This window comes from Hetaerina americana, unplaced genomic scaffold, assembly GCF_022747635.1.
Source record: "Hetaerina americana unplaced genomic scaffold, ioHetAmer1.1.p SCAF_3, whole genome shotgun sequence".
Taxonomy (NCBI): domain Eukaryota; kingdom Metazoa; phylum Arthropoda; class Insecta; order Odonata; family Calopterygidae; genus Hetaerina; species Hetaerina americana.
This window is the reverse complement of record NW_027286874.1, coordinates 88,384,499-88,410,856: the sequence shown is the minus strand read 5'-3', so window position 1 is coordinate 88,410,856 and position 26,358 is coordinate 88,384,499. Positions and strand designations below refer to the sequence as shown.

At 40.9% G+C, this 26,358-nt stretch overlaps 1 protein-coding gene across 1 annotated transcript in view; it reads left to right on the top strand.

Annotated features, from left to right (window-relative positions):
• LOC139690851 (uncharacterized) overlaps positions 1 to 23,198 on the top strand; it is a 41,910-nt gene extending 18,712 nt beyond the window's left edge. The window contains exons 2-8 of the mRNA XM_071588454.1: positions 14,204 to 14,343; positions 16,816 to 16,976; positions 18,945 to 19,088; positions 19,996 to 20,114; positions 21,238 to 21,503; positions 21,901 to 22,119; positions 22,227 to 23,198. Of these exons, the coding sequence (XP_071444555.1) occupies positions 14,287 to 14,343; positions 16,816 to 16,976; positions 18,945 to 19,088; positions 19,996 to 20,114; positions 21,238 to 21,503; positions 21,901 to 22,119; positions 22,227 to 22,961 (1,701 nt within the window). The 5' untranslated portion in view covers positions 14,204 to 14,286 and the 3' untranslated portion in view covers positions 22,962 to 23,198. The remainder of the gene's footprint in view (positions 1 to 14,203; positions 14,344 to 16,815; positions 16,977 to 18,944; positions 19,089 to 19,995; positions 20,115 to 21,237; positions 21,504 to 21,900; positions 22,120 to 22,226) is intronic.
• The last annotated feature ends 3,160 nt before the right edge of the window (positions 23,199 to 26,358 follow it).

The following is a 26,358-nucleotide window of genomic DNA, read 5'->3' as shown; positions in this document are numbered from 1 at the left end:
ACAGTCTCTGTCCTCTCAATTTGTCGATACACCTTTTATAAATAGGGATATCGAACTGTCGATTATGTTCACTCAGATAATGTCAAGCAGCGTGGGTCACTACAAACCACCACAAAAATTAATACCAATAATTTTGATTTAGATACTTAAACAGTTTATATATAATTCGGTCTCTTGTAAGGCAGCTGATGAATTTTCCTCTCCCGTTATGTATCCTCGGTCTTACATATTTCTACCAATACCATCGTATTTCCTCCAGAGCAAAATGATTGGACTAAACCTGCTTTACAAGAAGGAAGATATGCAGTTCCTTGCGCAAAATTAAGTATCTCCTGGAGAAGACTTTAACTATTCACAGGTCTTTCGAATTTCCGTCGCGACCTTTGCGGGGTTGGAAAAAAGCGGGACGAGGAGGAGTAGTTGGGGCGTACCTGCGACGACTTATGAAGAGGACTCTGCAACGGCGGTGGGAGAAATTTTATTACGCGGCAACGCACGCAGGAGTGAGCGCGCGTGCGATTTACACGCTTCTCGTTTTCCCGAGGGGGAGGCAGTGCGCCCGAAGCAATTCTGGTGGACTGAAATGAAGGGAAAAAAACCGCTCCGGACGTCGCATCCGGTCAGTTGCGGCGAGTTACGTCCCAGCCTCCTACGGAATTGCTTTCCCATTTCCCCTTCGGAGCGGGATCAGGGACGGAAGTCTTGGGGTTTCGCGTTGATAGCAGGATTAAAGAAACGAGTCCACCGATGGTTGAAAATAAGGCAAATTATCACGAGTGAAACGTTAAAAGATTAATTAATGTTAAAGGCCGTCCGATTGGTACATTTCTTTAAAAATAAGTTTAAACTTTCAACCCGGAAGATTTAGCCTTGAATGGTTGACATCCTGAGTGATGCCTTCGGAACTCGAAGATATCCATTCTACGCTACTTTCTGGATACCAGAATTTCGAGGAAAATATAGTGATATTGGTAGGAATAGAGTCACCCATTTTTTCGCTTCATTTACTCTTGACGGAATACCATGCAAATGCGTGGATTAAAAAGCCTTTGCCCTGCGGCTAAGTGAGTCAACTATCACCTATCAAGCGCAGCCTTCGGATTGACCACGGAGTGGTGATGGAGAAAGCTGGGAGTGGATGACCAAAATATCATAACCGCATTTCTCGCAAGTTTCCATCCGTATTATCGAATGTAGAACGAAGCACAACCGTAAAGTATTATTCTGTCGTATGCCTTTCGTGTTCCGTAATCAAACCAAACGCCATTGAGTTTCTGATTTGCGAATACAATCCGTCATATTAGTTGTATAATTTTATCCAAGATCTGGGTAGGGGTAATGATCTGATATAATATTGTTACATCGACGTTTACATTTTCAAGTTTAAACGAGTCACTGTTTTGGCAACTCCATTAATTCTCATCCGTCCTTGCATATCGCTGCGGATGTTATAGGAGGACCGTCCGCTCAGTTCTCCAACAAGTGTCCATGGGCTAGTAGCATTCGCCGAGGAGCCTCGCACGTCTGGGAGAGCCTACTTTTCCTCTTGAGGGGCTCTTCCGCGGAAAAAACTGTCGACGACAGGGCGACGAGGAAAGAGAAGAGAGGACGCGAGAGAGGGAGAGGAATGAAGGGTGGGGGGGGGGGGGTCGGAGGGGAGATAGAAGACGGCCGCCTGCCGTCTTTCCTGCAGTGCATCACGTACATATACGCCAGTCGGGTGTACTCCGTCGGTGATTGTAGGGGAGGGCCGGGGGAGGTGGGGGTGGCTGAGTTCATGCGGAATTGCTGCAGTCCCCTCGGGTTGACGATGGGCGGGCGGCGTGGGGAGTCGAACCCCCCCACCCCCCCTCACGCCTCCCCCCCCCTCTCTCCGTGCACACGAGCCTTATGCTGCCGGGGGGATGACGATGTTGCCGCTCCAGAGGAGGAGCATCATCTATTGCGCACTAAGTGGACGTAAGCCACCGGCCGTGTAGTTCTCGCGTGTACCACTTCCTCCTACCCCAGCCACACTACCGGCCGCACGCGAACCCTGCCCCTATTCCTCGTCCTCCCACCGCCCCTTGGACCTCCCGACTGTCTGCCGTCTCTTCCCCACCCGAAGACGGTATCGCCGCCGCTGGGGCCCGATGGCCTCCAGCTCCGTGCGTTGCGGCACGGAATAATCCTCCTCCCCCCCTAACTAGGGTGGGGCGAGCGCGTCCGAGATGCGTGCGCGGACGCTCATGTGCTTAAATCAATTACCTACCCCGGTCGGCTGATGAGGTTTCCAACCCCATCATCCCCGAGTTCGAAGGCGTAGGTCGCCTTCTCCCTATTCCGGGCATTCCGAGGGATCGTTAAAAATAAATAAATGAATTTATTGCACCGTGATCGTCTGGAGTGGATTCCGACGGGAATCCATCTCTTCGCGGCCCCTTGCCATATGCATTGTGTGCGTGCCGACTGGGAATGTGACGTGCGAAGACTGGTTCATTAGGTGGAATTCCGTCTTAGATTAGCAAGGATGGAATAGGTCCACGGCATACGCGTCGCCGACGGTGAAGGAGCGAAGACGAAGCGTTTTGTCCCCCGCCGATCAACTCCTAATAAATCTGACTAAATTGACCTTGCAATTTCGATCATTCGGACGCAACCGCGAGGGATGAAAATTTGTAAAAACGATCAAAATGTTTTGAACACCTTAGCAGACGAAGGAATAACTCGCTGCCACTAGCCCGTCCCCGTTGGAACGCTGGGAAAGTGACCTCAGGGAACCACGACTGTTTCCCATACATTACGACGGTGCTAATGACGGTAATTTGGTTTTGAATTGTCGATGAGTGAAACAACCTCTCGTCAAACAATAGACTTTATTTCAGCGTGTAAATCACGACAACACGGAGCGAGATGTAATTCAAATCCTTCAGGTCTTTCGGACGACCCGGGAAGCTCTCTACCAAGTGGGCTAGCGATGAAGTCCCCAGGTGTATCATTCCAAATGGCATCACGTACAGGGCAGGAGGATTTTCACGACAATGGTCGCTGCTAAAGGGGAATGGATCCAAATAAGGTGGTGACCGAGAGTGAACAAAACATCTTTGAATTATTAAAATAAACATTAAGAGTACAATGACTTGGTAACAATACTGAAATGGCTTCGGTATCCCAGTTGTGATGATAAGCACATAGAATGGGGCCGTGGAACTAAACGTAGTTACTTTTAATTTATGTATTTTCCAAGTTTCGGAGGGTGTAGCAAAATGAAAATTAGTTCGTGAAACTTTCAGGAGTTACACTTATTGGACTTCCGTTTGGAAATGTGACTCAAAAACTAGATCCTGGTATTTGAACGAATTGAATTAAAATAATTGCAATCATATTTCCATCATCTTAAATTTTATTCGCAGGGAAATTTGCGGTATGTCACAATTTCCTCACATGAGAAATCAACGCAGTCGATGAATTAATTATCAAGCTAATGCAGACAGGTGGGAAATAATCAGGGCAAAAAGTAATTTTACCCCGTAAATATAGAATTGATATTTTTTTAAATGTGGAACTGTGTGGAATAGTAATAAAAACGATCACCTTCCGGTTTGAATAAAGGTCATTGTTACGAAGAATCTTCCATAAAATTAATCGTAAAAAAATATACTTTTCGGCTGTCCTTGTTCTTACATTAAAAAAGAGATGCTTGGTGCAGCCTGTTTACATTGGCACCAAAAGGTCGCATTTTACTGCTGTTGGTAGAGTTACTGAAAGTGAATATTAAGGCAGCGAGCATCCCAGTGTATCGGAGTTATCATGATCACTTACGTAATGTGTTTGAAAAGATGTGCGTCACTCTTTGAAATAATTGATTGCCTCTTAATATTAATATACCCTCGAAGGTTCTTGGAAGGATCTCGGCTCCAGGGTAGATTCATTCGCTTTATGCAAACTTTATGTTAGTTTTTCTGTCAATTATGAATACGTACAATTGGGTATTTCAAAAAATTCAATGCACTATATGCTATTTCAGGGAAAATTCGTGACTGTATAAGGGACGCGTCTGTTATACATATCCCTCATGTTTCGTTATAAGGATAGGAAAGTTGTTTTCATCATTTTCAATTATTTTCACGCATTAATGAAGCCTACGTGGAGTAATGTTTTAAAGGGCGTCGGTAATATTTGTCCAATATAATAATCCCTAAACATTTCTTCCCATGTCCATTCATCAGTGAAGACATCACCGCGGAATAGGTACGTCGTCTAGCTATTTGTAGTCACCATATGGATACTTGGCCAACACATGATTCTTTAAAATTTTTTGGATATAATCCATTATGCAATTTGCAAATTATATGAATGAATAATAATAAATTTTCATCTTCTTAAAAAATAAATATGCTCCATAATTGATGTCGTCAAAACAGTCTTAAGAATCAGAAGTTTGGAGATTCGGGCGCTCTTAGGCACTTAAAAATCGGCCTCCTGAAAATGTTTACGATTGACTGAGTCATTTATTCAAATTTGACAAAGTTATTTCCTCGCTCATCGTTTTCCACATGTGGGCGTTCCACTTCCTCCCCGTCCCGTCCACTTCACACTCATACTTCAACTTTATTGACATCGCGACTGATGCAGTTTACCAAATTAACAGCCTTATTCGTGTTGCGTGCTCGTGATTCCCTCCCTCCCTCTACCTTTGATTCCCCCGCGACTTTTGGGAAGGCGGGTGAGGGGCGGGAGCCATACTCTTTTATCTCTCGAAATCCTAAGGGAAAAGTGTTTTCGAACGAGCGAATGGAAAATTCCGCAAATGCTCCATGGGTCTTCTCTCCCCCATCCTCCTCCTCCCCCTCCCCCCCCCCACGGCGCGGCAAGCGCGAAAGGCAAATAGATGTCTTTGGGGTGAAGCGGATTTCGGAATCAGTCGGGCGAGCGGCAGTCCAGCCCTCACTGCGCGTACACCCGCGGTGGTTCTCTGCCTCCAAGTCGAACGACTCTGGAGATATCCTGAAAACTTCCAACTTGTATCATACTTTAAAAAAAATTATCCACTCGAAAAATATTTGATTTTCGCTAATTTTTACTCTCATGGACGGTGATGATGCCTTCAGTAAAAACAAACATAAATGCCTCATTTATTTTTGAATTAATATCTGACGGATGGGCGTAATATTTTTTCCCCAGACGATAGTGTGTGCTTTCTCACGTCAATTTGGGAAATATAAGTGCTTGAAGTCTCAATATTTTCGAACGTTTCATCTTGAAGGGTAAAATGGAGTTAAGGATTCTCCTCATTAAAATTAAAAACCGATTTCCTGATTAATACCTTCTGAAACATTATTGTGGATCATCTTTTAGATATTATCATTTTGCAAGATAATTTGCTCAACCAGAGAAAAGAGCATTAAGCTACATCTGTAGATCCTCAAGTATTCAAGCACAAACGCCTTACTTAGTCAGCAGTAGGAATGGAGCACACAAAAATTGAGGAAGGAAGCAGGAGATAGACGATAGTTGTCGATTTGATGATGAATTCCATGGTTGGAACCACCCCCTTGCGGTGGCTTGTATGGCATCGTGCAGATGTAAAAACTTCTCCTTATTCGCGATGTCTTACTCCATAACTCTAGTTAAGATTATCATTGAAAATTTCTCGGATTTGTAAGGTGGGAACAGTTTTGAAAGAACGAATGAAATCATTGGTTCTGAAAGACCTAACAAGTGCCTGAGTGAACTACCCCTATATTCTGGCTAAAATTCATTTTGCTTTCCGGAGATGTGTGTACCTCCGGTGGCCATCATCATTCCTCCCGTCGTTTTCCTGCCCCCGGTTGCATTCATACATCCACGGTTGACGATGCGTGCATTGGGGTGGTCTAACCGGTGAAACGGGCCAGCGGGAAAATTGCATCTCTGCCCAATAAGTGGAGCGAAGTGTGACGCGTTGGCTCTTAGAGGCGTGGACCGCCTGAACTTGTTTGCCCAAGGACATTTCATTTTTTTAAACCTTATGGTAGAGACCGCAAATACGGAACTCCGATTTAATGACGCGTTCGAGAAAGTGGGCGGGAATTAATCGTAACTTAAAAATGTTTACAAGGGCGACACTTCAGCTTCTACGGCATGGACCTCGGTATCTAAGGCAGTAACCGCTCCGTCAGAGGTAGTCATCCTATCTTAGATTGATTTCGATTTCGAGCTCACACGTTTAGTATATAGACCAAACATTGAGTATGAGAACTTGTAAAAACGATTACTTATTGAATATTTTAGATATAATAACTGCTAATCCCTCGTTATCATCCAAATAAGCACCTCAGCGCCTCGAAAGATGGCAATGATATACCGAAACCACGGAAACGTTCATTTTTCTAGGCATTCAGCGAATAAAAATGGTTTTGCGTTGATTTCCTCTTCATCAAACAGAATATTTTAAATCAATAGCTTATCTTCTCATCATCAAGAGCTACGTGACTTTTGACTACATCAGTAAGCATGTATATCACGAGATGATACAGAGATGTCTTATCAAATACGAAAATTCTGCCTGACGTCTCTCACTATGAACATTCGAAGGCTGCCAGTGTCGTTGTAACCTCGAAATCAGTTTTGACAGTTATTAATTAGTTCTTAAAAATCGTCACTGGACCGACAAATTCGAAATATATATTGTCATTATCAAAAGAAAGGGAACAACTACTCCGGTCTCACCTTTGTGTGAAATGGAAGTATTTGATTGGGGTCGCATCCTTTTTTTTCCATTTCGCGAGGCAGCGCGCGTTTGTTTACCATTCTTCTCCAGGCTTGTCGCCGCCAGAGCGGGAGAGGGTAATTTCTTCCGCAGACACGTACGGTTTCGTGGTCGGGGGACACGACGGAGCCACAAGGCTAACGGGATGGAAAGCAGTGAGTTGGTGCCATGGTGTTGTTGGCTCCGCGATCTCTCTCCCACCCTCGGTTTTTTGCTTCTTTTTTTAGGTGTGTGTGTGTGTGTGCTATCTTACGGCGTCGGCATTGTCCTCGGCGCTGGAAAGCGACCTTAGTCCAGCAGTCGGAGATTTGTTCCGTTGAACTCGGGTGAAATCCATGCGACGTTGAACTTGAGACATTTCGTAGCAATGGCAGTGAAAACGGTGAAGGTGGCAGGTCAATTATTTTCAAGGAAAACTACGATTCGTCGGGTGAAATCTTTTTATTTTTCCTTTGGTGGTGAGCCCACTGCTTGCATTTTAATTCCTCAACAAATTTAATGTTCATGTGCGCGAGCGACAGCTCGAAATATTCGAAAAAAATTGAAATACGCTCAAAATATTTCATATTCTTTTTATTTATATTTTTACTGGCAGCAAGAAATTTTAAGTGAAAGGGCTGAGTACCTCCACTTCGAGGTCATTGCCTAGGCAAAGCCGTCAGCGCACGGGACGGGAGAGAATCATGGCAGTAATTAGCTCTAATGTCTCTTATACAACGTAGAGTCCAACGGGAGGGAGTTGTTGGGTCGTGGTCCTCGTGGTGTATTCTGAGGGGTGAGGTTCTTCAGGTGACGCAGGTGGTGAAGGCCGCTGCACGGGGCGTGGGTTGCACCAAGCTAGCAAAACATGTAGGGGCTAACGGCGCCACGCACCTCAAATCCGAAGGAATTCAACATTCTATTGAGAACCTGAATTCGGAGGGGAAGGGGTCGGGGCACAGTTAAACATAGTTGAAGTTGAAGCATTTGTAGCATCATACCGCGGGTTGGCCATGAAAGCATGATTTGGAGCCGTATCGAAGGGTTAAATAGTAGATTGGGAAATGTTTGTCAAGATTACGATGTATTCGTAAGTGTACTTTATTGACCTGCAGCCTGTGACATCGCCGTTTAGAAAATCTCTCAATCCTTGGGGAGTTCATTATACGATCGAGGTAGCGCGTAGGATACAGGAACACAAGACGATAGTTGGTAGTTCAATGGGTATGTATTTTTCGGGGAAAGGAAGTTTTTGGAATTTGGAGAAGGAATTTAAGAAATATTTCTAAAGACCAATCAAATAAGGTACTTTGGAGCTTGTTAATATTCATTCATTATAAAGACCACCTGATTCCAACAGACGTTCCCTCAAAATACGATGACTAAATTTATAAACTCTTCACCAAGCATAGTAACAGCATATTTGTGGTCGCCGGCGACTTTAATATGCCGGCAATTAGTTGCTGAATTAATTGATTGATAAAATTAAATGCGTTTCGGATAATTGAAAGCTAGCAAAATCAGGTTTGTGGAAAGGATAATTGGAATAATAGTCAAATGTGGGAATGATGCTATCAAAACTCGGGAACACTGACACTTAGCCACCTTAAAGCTTTTTTCGGTGAAATAAGCTTTAAATTAGCACAAAAATAGCGACGAGGTAAAAATTTGGCAGTGAAGTCTGCGTGAAGGTGCAGAAATCGTCGGCATTTTAGGGGTTGCCCTAGGGCATCGATATCTCCAGCATGCATTTTTCTAATAATGAAAGCAAAAGGACCACTTTCGCAGATGTACGCTATTGGGACACGCATAACTTAATTCTTTTGTCTCTACCACGCAGAGCCAAGAGTATGGTTGAGGCAGCCATCCTTACTTAAATGAAGTAAATTTCAGGAAAAAACTCAGAAGTGGGAAAGGAAACGCTTTATCCCTTCACATCAAACCGACACAAATTTTTCGAGATGATGTTTAATCAAATTACGCGCAATCTTTTTCTCAGGAATACCGTCTGCGGTTTCACCTAGAATAATTCCGTGGCAAGTTAGGGAAAACGGACAGATGAGTCATTTGCCCCCTGATACTATCATTCTGGCGTCGGAAATGTTGTCGGCGGGACTATATAGATAGATAGATAGATACTGGACTATACTGACATTCGGACATGCGTTGTCATAAGAAAATTGCTTCACGTTATATTTTGATTCAAAATTGCTATGTACCTTAGCCTATTTGTCCATTAAAATGCCCGATCATTATTTTCGTAGAACACGGATTTTTTCCTGCGCCCACAGAAACATGCATGCCTTCTGCATTATAATTCTCTCCGTCTGGTGGAGAAGACCCAGTGTAGAAAAAATAGCAACAAGATCCGTTTTCAAAATCCATCCCTACGCATCGCCATCGTTAAATCATTACTTTCATATAAACGAACAATATACACCTTGACGGCGGATTTGGGTATGATTCGAACCTGAAGGTTTTCCCCTCCTCCGAGACCACATATTAATCCGCGCAGCAGCTTACGCACTTCACCAGCGATATGTATTCACACAATATTTTAATTTCATAAATGGACCGAGGAGCTATCCGATCAGGCGTACGATGACCATGCGACGAGCATCATGCAGTGGGTCTAACAACGTGATTAACGGGGGAAGGGAAGGGGAATTGGGGCGAGGAGAAGGGGGACACGGCGAGTGGCGTGAAGGGTGAGAGGGAAGGGCAGGAGGAGTCAACAGAGCGACCGCCGCTTCGTTTTATTTGCCCACTGGCTTCTGCAGCCGAGGCATTGTCGAACTGGATATAACCGGAACGAGGTTCCGAAAGGTCGCAATGTCACGCCCGTCGGTCAGGAAGACGTTACATGCTGGACCACGGACCCCCAGCCGCGGATGGTGGAATGGGTGGGGAAAGGAGGGAGAGGGGAAATCGGATTGGGGCTGAAGAGAGGGGGGTGTGGCGGTGACTGGAAGGGCGGAGACCGCGGTGACGTACGTCGGAGCGGGTCGGGTGGGGAGGGACGGGTCCAGGGAGGGGGAAGGGTGGCGGTGATCGACGGCGGAAGTCGGGATGATCCCATTGAAAAAATCAAATCGCAATCGAGAAGAAGAGTGAAGCGGGGGAGGGTGGGTGCTTTTTTGTCTTTCACAGTTATAATACGAAGGCTGTCTGGGTGTGTGTGCGTTACTTTATTAATAGACGGTCAATTATGTGTTTTGATGAGCGCAATGCGGGCGGATGGGGGAGGAGACTCGAGTCTCTTTATCTCTTCACATGTGTGTGACGTATTTATCGACTCGACGGGGAATTTTTGTGGGAGTTGTTTTTCGAGTCGGGTCTCCCGAGCGGCTCGACGGGGAGCGCCGTGTTTGAATGAGGAGATTCGCCCCGCGGGAGGTGAAAAAGAGTCCAACTCCCCAACTCGACGTTTTCAAATACTAAGTTCCCTGCGGGAAGCGGATGGCCCACGGGGACTGCATTAACCCCACCCTGAGAAGGAATATTGAGGAGTGCATTAACTATCTTAACATTTGGTTGGCCGGTCTACATGGATGTAGTATTCGACCCCTTGCTGGAATGTCCAGGCGTTGGTCCGAGCGACGCCCCTGGAAACTAAAATTCGGGGCTTCCAGCGTAGCTAAAAAACTGCTTTGATATTTGCTATGGAATACCCGTACATTTGCACAAAGAAATTTGACGACGCTCCTTAATTGAGGAAAAAATCTTTTATTAAAAACGAACACTGTAGAGTTTTTCCGCGAAATTTGTGGCTACATAATTGTTAGCTACAGCGGCGAATAGGGATTGACTAGGCTTACTTGTTGTGCGGGGATAAGTTACATAAAAATCGCACCTTCCTCTCTAATTATAGGCATTTGCTAAATCATTGGAAGGAATAGGCAGTCGAGCAAGGTGACAACTATACCTGACACATCCACGAAATGAGAAATTGGGCCAATGAACGATCGAATAAAAGTATGTGTGAAACAGCACTATTTTCGTTCGTCTTGTTCCGGGGGATTTCCGATTTATGGGGGACCTCGACTGTTCTTCATTGTGGACTTTAGCATATTTTCTTTTAATGATTCGATGCATTTCCTCACTGGAATGAAAGTCGTCAACTATAATGATTCCAGACGCAATATCGACACACACACCATCTTACCGCTAGAAAACATTTTTGTCGGGATTTGTTGATAATTCTGCGTCTAATCTTTTACACTTACACAGCGACAGGCATTCACCAAGATACAGGATTCAGCTATTCAAATCAACTAGCAACTAGCGGTTATTTATTTGCAGTAGACTCAATACGAAGGATAGATGCCCATCATTTTCCCTTGTGATATTATTTGAAAATAGTAATGGTGTTTGCTGCCGTAACAAACATCTATAGAGATTACGACATTTACTGATTCTGCCGGTGATAGTTATGATGCATTAAGAAACAAATATACTTCCTCAGGATATCATAATAGAGTAAGCATTATCAAAAATTTTGCGACGGCGTCATACCATTCCGCATTTACACTATTACCTAAATGCTATTGATTACAGAGTCCTAGGAACCAACAGCTGGTTGGTTACTTTTTCCGCTCCTAGCTTAAAACCAAGTCGTGCTATTTTTCGGGAACTGGAACTTTGGAAATCCGCAGGCAGTCCAGCTTAAGACACTGACTTCTCTACCCTTAGATCCATAGGGCAATTTTCTCATTCCACTAGTTATTCTTGAAAAACAAATCTATATCTATATCAACCGATGTAAATTTGGTCAAATTGTCTTAATTAGAGAAGTCAAAGCGAAGACATCATCGAGCCGCTCGCCTCAAAAGAAATTATCATCACGGGTGAACTCGTTGAATACCTCTCAATCTTTCACCAGTCACGCTATTCAATTAAACAGACCGATGTATAGCAGGATTCTCAGGCAAATTTCCCGCGATCTTTTTTCATTTTATTAACTTCGACCTCAGAAGGGACTAGAGGTTTTTAAGCGTTCAATCACGCGGGCTTACTCACGACAACGATAATCCGTAAGAGCCATGTCGAGGAGGATATGCGCTGTCGCGGGAGGGGGGGGGACGCGAGCGAGTGGAAAAGGGGGTGGGTGAATGAATGGGGTGGGCGAGAGGGGGTGGGTGGAGGTCGAGTTCTTTGAAGGGGTGGAGGTGGGGGGGGGGGGGCGCTCGCATACTCCAGACGCTTCTTCGGTGGCGCCCGTGAAGGCCGAACGTCTTGTGGGCAGCCAGTGTTAGGCTTGCGTCGCAGGGGTCCGCATCTGCGGGAGGAAAAAGTTGAGACCGCGACTGGAGACGAGGCAAAAAAAAACACCGCGGGGGTTCTTCTTCTGGAAGAGATTTCTTAGGATGGGTGAGAGAACTTCGATATACCTATTTATTTGTTTTTTTTTCTTGCGTCTTTCGGTGGCGTTCATTTATGGACGTACTGCGCGCATTGTCAATCTGCTATGTCCCGCGAGCTGGGTTTTTGGATTTGGGTCGCCTTCCGTGCCGTCGTTTTCTTCCAATCGGCTTCCGATTGCTTTTGTTTTGGAAAACTCGCCTATTGGTGGAATATCCTCTTTCATTCCGAGCCATTGCATTAGCTGATCGATGCTATTCTCATTATGTACGAGGAAACTATTTGATCCCCTTGATATTCTTTCAGTCAACATCCAATGTGCAAATGGTCACTTTTAGGCTTCCACTGCTATTGTCGTCACCTGAATGTTGATACCCTTCGAGCCACCACCGTGGTGTTGTGGCAGGGAGGAATTCCACACCAGGCGTGCTCCATCAAAATTATTTTACCAAAACGGAGGAGTTATACCATTTTAAACGATCGCAATATTTGTTACAAAAAGCGTAATATTTCTAATTTTCGAGGAGTAGAAGGACAGGATGTTTGCTATGAACTGGGCTACTTCCCTTAGGCTTACGGTACCAAAAATTGATTCTTAAAAGCCTTCATTGGCAGCCATTATTAATTTCATCTTTTACTAATTTTTAGTCCACTCATTTGCTCAGTGTTTAAAAAAAATACAAAATATAACTCTCCAAACCTAATACTCTATACTTTTTGCTGGGCAAACATTTTCTCGGTAGGGCGCTCTCTGAAACCAAAATATCTTATCGATGCTGTGATGCCTACGTGTCATTGTCATGATGTGAATTTCCCGGAAAAGTTAAAACATTTAGGCTATTTGACAAATATTTTCATCTCTTAAGTCTGCTCACTTTGAAGTACATTTCGACCATACGACAAATCTAGAGTAAATTACTTCGTGCATTTTAATGCCAAACGAATGGCATTTTAATGGGCATCTTACTTTGTGAAACAAGAAAGAGAAGCAGTGCGCAATGAATGTAGCTTGTAGGCTACCAATATGACGCCATGAGTTGGCCAAAATAGATTAAAGTTCAGAATTCTGTTTGCGACAAAATCAATTGATAAACTTTCCGAGATGCGGAAAAACGTGTCTTAAGGAAGGAGAGAAGTAAATCCTGGATAGCAGTAAAATTTAAATCTTCCTAAATTTTCATACAACTTTGTCTCTAATGTAATGCTCGATGTAAATATTGTGTAGATGTAGATGGAATGGATAAATTGCGCTTCTTACGGCCTCTTTTTAGACTACATGTATAAAATAATATTTCCTTGGGCCGAAAAAGGTTTCTGCATTAAATATTATTTAGTTTAGTCAGTCTAGATGCAGATGGTCGAACGCTGTCACAAATTTCCGATTCCATTGACATCTAAGCGCTCAATTTCGAGCGATTCTACGTATAGAAACATACTTCATGCAGGTACCCATGGAGCCACCATGGTGGTACACATGAAGACAAGCACCCATGAAGATGATTAACTGGCTGGGTGTAAACGGAAGCAGAAACGTTCCAGCAGCTGTCCTGGAGTTTCATTCTATAGCTTCTACCGCTATATGCTATGTTAAATGTGCAGCCAAATGGAAATTAATCATTTCGATGACAACATTTGGGAATGCAAAATTTGAGTATTTTATTATTATCGTAATAACGTCAACCACCTATGTTAATTGGCGTTTTATGAAACATTTCACAATCTCATTTATGATCAGAAAAGAAAATACTTTGTTCTTCCAAATATATTTAGAATATATGTGGAAGAACAAAGTATTTTCTTTTACGATATGAATTGCTACCTCAAAGTGACGCCTTAAACCATTCTACTAATTTTCGACAATGAGTTCATCATGAACTCCGCTTTATACAATTGGTGGCATTCAGATGCCTATCTTGGCCTCCTCAGCTTCAATACTCTTCCAGATGTCTGCCATCTAATTTACAGTGCAATATTCAAAATGTAAAAATCATTCGCCTTTGCGCATTAGCGGGTGACTCCGTTAAAGTTACTGTCGTGGCATTTCCCGTCGTTCCTTTGAGTCTAATTTACAGGCTGCGGCCAGTGAAGTCAGAATATACGAATGGTAATTGACGAAGGATTTTTCTCTTGCAGTGTTTCGAACTAGTTGAAGGAAGAGAAGGCACGAAAAGGATTTGGCGCCGGTGAGGAAGAAGTCGCCGCTGACGAAGAGAGCAATGGGTGAGACCCTGGAAGAGATCCAACAACCAGTCTCCCCGACAATGGTCGTGCAGGTGAGTTGCAATAATTGCGCCTCGACAACTCCCCCCCCTTCCCATTCCCCTCTTCCGCCATCTCTCTCCCTCCCATCCCCCGTGCTATCCGCCGCGATGGTAGACGGTTGCGATCGAGGCCCCACCCCCTCCCCGCTTTTACCTTGTGCGAGGGATCCTCAACTGACCCATTCCAGTCTTCTGAATAATAACGACGGGCGTTGCGGAGCCAGGCGCACGCGGCCGGGGGGTCGGACACCCTAAGCGTCCCTGGACTTTCGCAGAGGCACATGCTCGTGGCCCGCGGAAGGAGAGGGAGATTCGCCTCGCGTCTTCCCCCTTTCCCCCGTCCACCTCTTACCCTCCATCGTCCGCAGGTGTCGCTCGAGGCACCCGAGCAGGCTTTGGGGAATGTGGAGGTTGTGAGCGCGGCCTTGTCGGGGGTCAGCCGAGGTTTGGATTCACTCCGCCTAACGTGTGTGCATGCGCGCCAGATGATTAATTCCCGCGGGGTACGTCATCTACCTCGGAATTCACGGGCGGGATGGCGCGCGACCGCAAAGTGGTCGTCGTGGGATCCCCCGCCATCTCTGCCACACGCCACAACGGTGGCTTGATGGGCGTCCGTCTTTGCAGGGCGTAGGTATCAGTCCTGCTTTGCAGAATAAACTCAGTGCCATCACTGTGCAAGGCCACGCGCGCTCCACTCATCGGGATATTAGACTGCCCGGAGAAAAATTAAGGGAAATTGACTCGCGGGACATATTAGATTTTCATATCTATCTCGTCCTCAATCCGCGATCGACGGTGAGGGCTAGTATTGGACGCGCCAACATTTTTTAAATAGAAAATCCTCTTGAGAATGCTTTAATAAATGTTCATGGAAAAATCCACAATGCCATGAAAACCACACGGTCAAAGGTCGGCATCCTTACAATCCCGTCAAACGCCAATGCGGTGTCTCTTATGATACGATTTCGATTACACCCTGTGCGCTTCTTCAAATAAATATAAAATCCGTCCAGTTTTGAATAAAAATTTTCAGTGCCTTTTAAAAATCAGGTAACTTTTCTGATAGCTTTTCAACTAACTGTAGACATGGTTAGAACAGTAACTAATGGCGAACTTCATAGTCCCCAAAGTTTTTATAAGTGACACCCAGTAGTCCTTTCCCCATAGTTTACAATAAAAAATGAAATGAATAAATTCATTCTTATTGAATTTGGGCTCTCGTTCAACCCCAGACAAAGGAAATCCACGAATGTGGTTAAATATATCTGGGGTCGAATTTGAAATTAAGAATATAGAAAGCATAGCGCATGATTGGCTGAGAGTGATAGATTACTATCCAAATAATTTTCAAGACATAATAAACGGGAAGAATTCCAACAGTTCTTAATAAGTGGGCGACAAACTCTATTTTTCTACTCATGTTACGGACAGATCGAGCCTAACTCCGGTCCAGACCTTAGCTCCTCGTGATGATATCAAACTTGAAAACAAAGTTTTTATTGACTTTTTCCGACCGAACGTTTTAGCACCCAAGAGGAGAACGATCAACATGAAAACTGGGAAATGAAAACATGCCGTGTTTTTCATATAGGCCAAACACTGACCTCAGGACCATGTTTTCGTAACTAGTCCCATTTTGATACTCCCGTTTTATGTCACCTAGTGTTTCATCTTGTTTCGCGTTCCTCAAAAAATGCCATCAGTTTTAGAAACACTTTCATTTTACTCAAGTTTTCCTTTCATTAGTCAAACCAGGCCGACAGGATGTTTCTGAGGCGGCCCTTGTCTAAGAAACTATGGATAAAACTACACGAATGCAGATATACTTACGAAATTAGCATTTGGGTAATAATGATAGAAATGCGAATCGCGGACGAGCTAGTGGATAAAGCTAATTAAAATGGTTAACTTTTGAAATATAAGTGCACTCTATTTTAAGAAAATTATTCAAATGTCTCCTCTATTTTTCAATGACACTAGAATATTAATCTGATGGAACTAATTTTCATAAGATATTATATTGTATTGCGGAATAATAATAATGAAATGAGGAATTGGAGGATGGCGAAGGTTGAAACGTGTTCAATATAAATATGATATTTTGAACGAATTCTGAAAATATTAATATTGAGAACGGGATTGCTTTTTACTATAAGGACAAAAAAAATTCTGAGTTGCTTCAAAAATAGGAGAGTAGTTTTCCTATGGCAATTTATATTATGGGGGAAGGGAATTGAATTCAATCTCCTTTTCTCGGTGCAATGAAATTCATCCCGTAATTAAAACGTACATAGCCTGTGAAGGCGGGGCCGATTGAGTCCGAAAGATTCCGTGGACCTTAACTGATCATTCAGTTCCTACGGAAGCAATCGTGTTTGGGGAAGGAGACTCATTATCCTTGGGGACTGAGGTCGAAGACCAACTACTTCCTGAGTAAAAAAGGAATCCTAAAAAGACTTTTTCCTCTTCCTCCTCGAACAGAGCGACAGCGAAGAGTCCACCGCGTCGACCTTGGGACTGGGCCCAGGCCTGTCCGGAATGGACCTCTCGGGCGACGCCGAAGGTCGAGGAGCTGACCCAAGGAGTGTCGAGAGGGAGGGTGGCGATGTACAGGACGGCGCCGAGGGGGAATTCTTGTGCAGGTAATTTTCCAGGAGATGTTTCCCCCCTTCGACTCCCCCCCCCCGGGGGGGGGAGTCGAAGGGGGGAAACTCACCCCACAGAAGACGTCGCCCCGCCGCAAGGCGTCACCACGCCAGTGGCGACGTGACCGTCGTCTCCTGTCCTTCCTCCGCCCCCTACCTCGTCAACTCCTCAGTACGTGGCACAGTCAGTCTTCTCGTGAGAAACTTTATCAAGTCAAATGGAATATTTCTCTGCGGCTACAACTTTCTCAACGATGATGTATGGCATTTTCGATGAATTACTGAGTGTCGTGATTCATCTACCTATTGGAAAAGAGGGGGACGAATTCTGTTTCTTTCGCGAATATTATAGAATATAATCAATTAAATTCTCGCTCACTCGGTTTCTAAGCTATCCCTGCTTGTAAAGAAAACAAAGAAATTTAAATTCCGCGGGAAAAGCTTGTGGCTATTTTAATGGCGAATTTTCTAACGCCGTCATTCAAGACAAGATTTTGGAGCGGTCCATTAAGCGATGCATTAGTATGATTTCCGGTTGGTTGGGCCACTTACATTTCAATTATGTAGGCGTAGCCTAAGAGGGAGGGGAGGGGGCGGTGCAATGGAGGTGATCGCTGATGTAGTGTGGTCTCTGTCAATTTGATAAGGAAAGTCGGAAATTTCAAATAGGGAGAGCAATGAACTTCCATTTCGTCAGCATACGCTGAATCCCAGCTCTTTCCGATAGAATAAGTTTTGAAAAGTATGTTGAATTACACTTTTGTAAAAATGCAATTATCGAAAAATAATAATTACTCTTTAGCATCGTGATTTTCATTAAAGTACAAAACATTTCCAATGACTAAATCTCTGAGCAAAGCTGACTTAGAAAAAAAAATTCAAATTCTAGGAACAGTTATATCTCGATATAATTCAGACTTTAAACGATAAATTAATTCAACAATCAGTTTTTTACAAAACCAAGAAATCATGATAACTGCGTTTTTTAACAGCTAGTTTAATTATGTCATTTAACAATTAAAAATGTCAAGTATAAATAAAGGTAACTGTTGATAAATTAATTACTCTAGCTGATAATGGATTATGCATGGTAAGAATTGTATAACTGTAATTATTAATTTTGAAGTATCTTTCAAGTGAAAGTGAAAAAAACTGTAATTACTACTGAGAAAACGCATCTGAATAAAGATTCCCAAGGGCTTCCCTATAATTAGTATCACATATTAACTATTTATGGAAAACAAAACCAGAGCTATTTTTCCCCAATGTAGCTCATCGGTCCTGAATGCAAATATCTAAATACATGGTTAGGTCAAGAAAAAAGTTCACCTGAACAGGGATTTGACAAATGAGAGGTTCTCGGTTAAAGGACCTCCTATGTGCTAAGTTATTTCGCAAAACTACGACTCTATTCAGAATTAATAATTACAAAAGGGTCTTATTATATACTTGGAGACCTAAATGTTACAATATCCTTCATGAATTATTGATGCTGGAGATGGTTACATTCGGTTGTCAAGCAGTCTCCTCCATTGGAAGTCAAGTTGAAATTGTTTTCCATTAATATCCAGTAGCCATTTTCATAGTTTATGTGAATGTCTGTACCTGACCGATTTTGTGTATCTAATTCACACTGATGCTATGGATAAAAAAGGTTGCCATAGGTCTTTCATTCATTTAATGAGTAAGCACCATACACAGATATTTTGGCTACCTATGGCTTTTAAGCTTAGTTTTGCGGCCCAATGTTATACATGAATGCATGAGAACACTTCAATCAGAACAAGATTAACTTCCAATCGGGAAATCGAATATTTAAAAAATGGTTTTCCCAGTATATTGGCCAGAAACATCTAATAATGGTCTACCAAACTTGGTCATAATACTAGTAGCTCTAAGGGGGTAAACATTGACATTACTCTCATCTTTTGAACTACATTTGGCAATGTTCAATTTACATTTTAGATGGGGCACCTGCAAGGACTCCTTTTCCCATGTGGACCTTTTGGCAAGTCATGTCACATGTGTCCATGCTACATCAGGAGAGAATGGACTGTTTTTCTGTGGGTGGAGAGGCTGCAGCAGAGGGAAAAGAGGCTTCAATGCAAGGTGAGCACTGATCAAATGTTATAAAAATAGAATTATAAAGTCTTGTTTCGTAGTATCATCCATCACAAATATCAGTAAATATACATTTACAAGGGCAGATTATTGTAAATCAACATTTTGTTGATTTACAATAATCAACATTAGAAAATAACTTTCCTAGAAACCTCAGTTTGGAACTAATATTCTGAATTTGAATAGCAACATAGTTCTGTAAGAATGTATAAACATGACTGAAGACTGTGATACTCCATCTGGGATGATTTCTCAAACACTGATTACTCTGTACCACAAATACACTCCTCTTAATATGAATGAGCCATTTACAGTTAGCAGACTTACCTGATACTTGACTATTAGTCCGCTAAGGTTCTACATGGAACTATCTTATTAACTTGAGTAAAACAACGTGTGTAGTGGGCACAATTTGTTTGCAAAATATCATTAAACATTCCGTAAACCAACAAACTCCTTTCAAATGTTTTAATGTTTGGGGAGATTGACATGTGACATTTTTAAAAATAATTTAAAATCTCTGAATTTGAATTTGTAGTTCTTGTTCCATTAATGCTTATAATGATCTGTTTTCTGTAGTTGCTAGAATCACACCAATGCTTAATACACTGCAGCTGCTTTAAGCCAACCTTAATAAAAATTTGCCCCATGTTCAATATCCAAGTATTCTTTTTAAATGCAGCCATTAGCTCAAATGATCAATATAATTGTTTCTCATCAATTTCCCTAAGCTACCAAATTCTTGAAACAGTGAAAAATGGGAAAAATAACTCATCCTGATAATTTCAAAATATTCTGTCACCATGAGTATCTCTCCATTTGTATCATCAACACTACATTAAGTATTTTGCACAGCATTCATTGTAATGATATTTGGTACCAATCTTATTTTTAGGTACAAAATGTTAATCCACGTAAGGACACATACAAATGAGAAACCACATCGATGCCCAAGGTGTGACAAAAGTTTCAGCCGCGCTGAGAATCTCAAAATCCATGCTCGATCTCACACAGGTAGGTTTATCCTATTCAATCTATTGTAATGTTAAATAGGTACCTGGCTGGTGTAATGTATATGATGATCATGACAATAAAATATTAACTGAAACCAAAAAGCAAAATAAATATTTCTAAAAAAGACTGTAAATGTTCAGGGAAAATACTTGAAAATTGCAATTGTTTTTATCTTGTACATATACCATACACTAACGTGTGACAAGAAATGTAATTTATTTTTTTCTGTGACTAATCATGAATGTTGCCCACTATACTAAAATGTATGGAAATTGTTTGAAAAATATAAAAGTTTCCCACTTTCTTCATTGGTGAATATAGTCTTGACATTTAAGTGACGAGTACTTTTACAAAGTACAGACCATTTAATGTCCACAAGGACAGTAGTTAGTCAAAGCAAATGCACTATGCATCCACTTCATTTTGAGGCATGAGGGTCCCCACAATATTTGTTTGCGCACAATCTTAAGAGAAGTGTTCAATCTTTGATGATTAATGCTGTACTTAGACCATGCTTAATTTAACTGCATAAGACCAGTTTGCTTTCTTTTTACACCCCCCCTCTGTTAAAAATGTCAGTAAGATATAAAAGGGGATAATAACTCTCTTTCTCCCCATTTAATGGAATTATCAGTGCATTACTAGTGTTAAAAATACACTATTTTCTAAAATAAAAAGAATAGACATTAATGTTTGATTTAAGCATTTTTAGGATGTGATTATTGGTCAATTAAATTGTGTAAAAAAGCATGCCACCATGAAAGAACTTGCTTTTTTAATTGGATCAGTATTATAATACACGAAATGAAATTAAAATTTCAAAACTCCTTTAGCGTGTTGATAAATGCTTAAATAATTACGAAGTGGAAGTTTCATCTGTGAATGTTTGCCTTAATCAAGGAGAATTAAATATTTTACTCATTAAAGATGGCTGATATATCCCAATAATATATCTAACATAAGATTCTTTCCGAGTCCCTCCCCCATAAGACAATGTAATGAAACGGCTGAACCCCTCTCACTCAAAAACCTTGCATAAAAGGACAATCCCATTTTCCAGGAAATTGTTATTAATCAAGTAATCATTATCAAACATGTTTTTATGACGATTATTTTCCTTCAGGTGAAAGACCATATGTCTGCCCAGTTCCTGGATGTGGAAAAGCCTACTCAAATTCAAGTGACCGATTCAAGCATACAAGAACTCACTCTGTCGAAAGACCATACGCTTGTCGTGTTCCTGGTTGCTCTAAGCGCTATACGGATCCTTCCTCTCTCAGGAAGCATGTAAAGACATATGCCCACTATCACCGCCCAGCATCAGAAGAGAACTCCAGAGTTGCAGACCTGGATGGGAATGGTCAAAATAAAAATAACATCATAGTCAAGGTAAGAATTCTGGCTAATGAGAAGGGTAATTGATTTTACACATCTCCATTTTCTCTGGTGACAAATTTATTCCTAAACATATGGTACCACATAAGTTAATATTTAAATTCCCTGGAGTAATTGATTTATAAAAATTGAAATAACTTTTCGATAAATGAAATTGCACCAAATTACGATTGAAAACTACACATAAGAGAAACAAAATCAAATGCAATGTGAGTTATCTTGAAAATAAACTGTATGTAGTATTTTTAGGATGCTGCAGTTCCTTTATCAATGTGTTACAAGTAACATCGTTTCTGAAGTCGATTAAACTATTCAAATTAACCTGGAGATGATATGATGTCCTTTTATGGTTGTTTAATGTTGACTAAATGATTTCCCTTTTCTCTACTAGGTGGACTTAAAATCAACAGATCCTGATAATACTTCAAAAATAAACCATATAGAAAAGAATGGCAACAGTAATGATGTATCAGATGAAGTCAGCCAAAGGAATCTTAGAAGCTCAAGGGCTTCAACTCGAAAAGCTAACAAAGTCAACATCTCAGTTGAGAACGAGAGGATACCCACCACAAAAATGAGTAACCCCTCACCATTAGCTTCAGATAATGATGTGAGTACATATCTACAAAATATTTTGATTGGTAACATTATTATGGAAATTTCCATTGTGTATGCATACGTTTCCATGTATTACGTGAAATTTTGTTTGCTTTACAGAATTTGAAAAGAAAAGATTCTGTGGTCTCACCAAATGGATCACTGAATGGGGGCCAGCAAAACTGTGGGCGTTTGCCGCAATATTACTTTAAAAAATCTTCATCGCCTGCCTGGGATGCAGTTCCCGACGACAAATGGTTAGAAAATGACATAGAAGAAGTAGAAGAGGACGAAGACTCAAACCAAGGTGTGCTTCCGGCAAAACAGTGTCTTGAACTGAAGGAAAGTTATCAAATGTCAGATGAAGAAGTTCATGTGCATTTGGGACATCCCAAGTTAGAGGTGGAAACAGAATGGTCTTCTGGTGCCGAGGAGGAGTGGATGTCAGATGGAAGTGATTATGTCCCAAGTGGGAAGTCCAAGACTATGGACTCAATGCCCACTTATATAAGATTTACCAACAGTGTCTCAAAACCCACCGACAAACCATATTATGTGGCAGAAAAACATTTGATCTCCAAGCTTAACAAAAAGAACTACCTCCTCTCTAGGACTTATCAGGAGAAGCTAGATGAACTTCTACTGAAATCATACTCAAAGTACGAATCATCACACCATCTTAAGGGAAAAAAGTGTAATTATCCATTAGATACTTTCCAGCCGATGGATTACTCTTGCTCTGCTTCCCATCAAAAGTCACAAGCGGTAGGGAAGTATAATATGTTGAGTGATATGGCATATCATTCGATATCATATGAACAAGTAGTGCCCCTTGATTTGAGAAAGGTTAATTAAGAGTATTGTACTCAAGAGAGTGTGAACTAAGTGAAACAAAATGCTTCAGCTTACAGGTGCCAGTGATTTGGTGCTGAAAGTCCAAGTTTCTATAAGTACTGTAAAAATGTTTGTGTATATACTGTACAAATCATGTTGTGATGCTATTGTGGATACTATAGGCAGAGAATTTTGCTTGGTGGGCATCTATCAATGCTAGGTCCTTAACAAAGTTATGAATAAAGCAATAAATGTTTTCAGTGATTAAAAGTGTATTTATTTTCATAAGTGGAGTGGGTAAGGGTCCAGCAAGTCTAATATTGAAAATTTGGGCACTAAACCTATTTCAGTACATATTTTTTTCCAATGGCCAATTATGGAAAACATTGTATATGTATGCCTCCCTGATGTTTCATCAATAATACAATGGCATGGTTAGAGGCACATTCTTGCCCTTCCTTATATTTATTAACATAAACAAGTGAAAGTGATTGCATGTAAATCATGTGTGAACTAAAGATACCCTTTACACATATTTGCATAAGGATTTAAGTTATCTGCCACGACTTGTGCATATGCCTCAAGCTGACTTGGTCAGGACAATGGAACAATTGAAAACAAAATACCTAGAAATGATGAATATGGTCCCAGATATGTGTACTAGGGATTTTTTTTAATTTTTGGTTTCTATTTAAATTTGAAAGGTGTTTCAAGGTAACATAATATTTTTTGGTTAGAGCATGTTAGACAATATCCAAATCCATTCCAATATGCATGAGATTGAAGAATATGGGAAACATGTAGTTAAGATTGATGAATGCAGCTACCATTTAAGGAGTGCGAATGCCTCTATTCAAAAGAGTATTTTTGATGTCCTTATTCTAGCATCTCTCCCTATAAGCTTTGTCTTTTCAAAACTTTTGTTCTAGTGTGTGTGAGTCCAAAGATTTAAGTTCAAGAAGTTTGCCATTCTGACCACTATCATTTTCAATGATGTATCAAACATTTAAATACACTTTTTACTTTCTATTGTGAGAAAAGGGCAAAAATTTAATATACCCTAATAAAATTTGACAAAAGCATAATGTGCTTTCATGAGCATCTGAAGTGTGACTAACATTTAGCTGGAGATGGTACATGATGGTCTATTGTGATAAATTCCATGGCAACCAATGAATGCATTGATGTGCACGTAAGATTCAACATCTCTCAACAGAGGAGTAGGTATGCAGTTGGAGTGCCCACAAGCACTCTACCATCTGCCCTCCCCAACTTGACATATTGTCCTCTCATCATTCTCATCTTAACCGTCTATTCACAGAAATTGATAAATCTTACATAATGTGGCCAGAGTGCTCTGAGAGTTATAATGATTCGAGTTTCAATTATGAAGTTTCACACAAAATTATTTCATCTATGCTTTCAAAGTCAAATTCCATGGTGGACCCTTATTTCTAAGATTCAAATGCAAGGGACTTCAAAATTTTAATGTTTCTTTAGTAATATCATTCCATAGCAGTTTGCAAACGGCAAAAACGGGACATTAATAATCAATATTAATACAATATAATCATAAATATCACATTTGATTAGAGTTAGGATTTGGGAGCCATCAAACTTAAGAGGAAACAAATATTTTAAATAGGATATTTTTAGAGAAATGCAAATAGGACCATTGAACACAATTCTGGTAATGATTGGGTAAAACTTGAAAAATCATAGCCTAATAGGATCACATGAAGCCATTACAAAATTTCAACTCCAGAAATGTGAAGGCGGGCAATTCCCTCTCAATTGGAGATCACCCTTGTTCCTGTTTTGCTTTAGCTACTTCCTTGAAAGTACTTGTCACACAAAAATTTAACATCACTATCAAAGCAGATGCTTTTCCCATGTCAATTCCTTTATCCTGAAAATCGCTTGTCCTAGAAAACATGTATAGTAATACAGGTATGATCAGGGGATAAACCTCTTTGTCTTACATCATTATGTGCCCCAAGGATAAAGATTATTTTTTGTAGGAATCAACACACTAGTTTCATACTCCCTAGTGTGCATAAAGGGGAAATTATGTAAATACCTTGTGCATATACTTAGTAGTGTATATACATAGTGTACATACATTATTTGAATGGCTTAACTCACTGCTGTCATAAATAGGTATGCATTTTAATGGTTGCAAAGTTTTAAGAGGATATTTAATTTCCAGTAAAATTTTGTGTTCATAATTTCCTACCAGTGGTGAGGGGCATGAACAAATGCAAATGGATATTGCTGATAACTTCAATCAAGGCACCTATATGGGCTATTGGTAACAGTAATCAAGCTATTTTCAAGGAAAAAATGGAAATAAAAGGAGCAAATTGGTAATGGAGGCTCAATATGTTACTAGGAATTAATATTCAAGAAAAGAGAAATTGATTAATTTAAAATCTCTAATGTAAATATACGTCCAAGCTAATTTAAAAGATAGTGAAACCTAGAAAAATTGGGTGTTGTAATAGGTCTAAAAAATTTATATTTATTCATTCAAAGTCTGCTCAACAGAACAATCACAGAACAGACATTTTACAATCACAAACTCCAAAGCCCTAGGTGGAGTGAGGGTTTGCATCTAGGGTTCACAACTAAAGGTGTTATCCCACCAGTAAGGATCTTGCTAATTCCTTGAAAAAACACTAATACCAGGACAAAAATATAAAGTTCACTTTTGTAGCACCTTACTATTTGTAGCTGAATACAACTGCACAGCCAAATACAAAAGTATTCGCTTAGCAAATGTTGTTAGATGTTTACAATTACAGCAATGACTATTATACCACAGCGCTTCTACTAATGTCAAATAATAATGAATATACAAACACATCTGCAAAGTTTCTGAAGTGAAACCATGCATTGAAATACTCTTTTACTGAAATCACTCACAAAAACACCTACCTACACTATGAATCAATAATGTTTATGCAGAAAGGAAGTCAAATTTTTAATTCACAAACTTCTTTTCATGCAAATCCTTAATGAGAAAAAATGAAAGCTTGGATCTGGATATCAGAGGAGAGATTTTTATTTCTCTGAATTACCTGGTGGGTTGAAATAAGTAACTTTGCAATTCCACACACACACACACTTTAATAAGAACACGACCTAAGTTTCCACGTTGGATATCATCGTCAAGTGATTCTCACAGAAGACAGCTTTACATATATACTGAATGTAAATTGCATAAAGTTACGTCGGAGACAACACATTTTACCTAGTGGGTTTAAAGATATAGGCACCTACCATCACTGAAATACGAAATATCACAGTTAGGGAACATGTGCATACTTTTTGGGCAAATGCCTGAAAATTTGGAAGCAAAAAAGCAATAATAAAATAAGACTATTTAAAAGAAAAAAATGAGGAGAGCGAAAGAAGC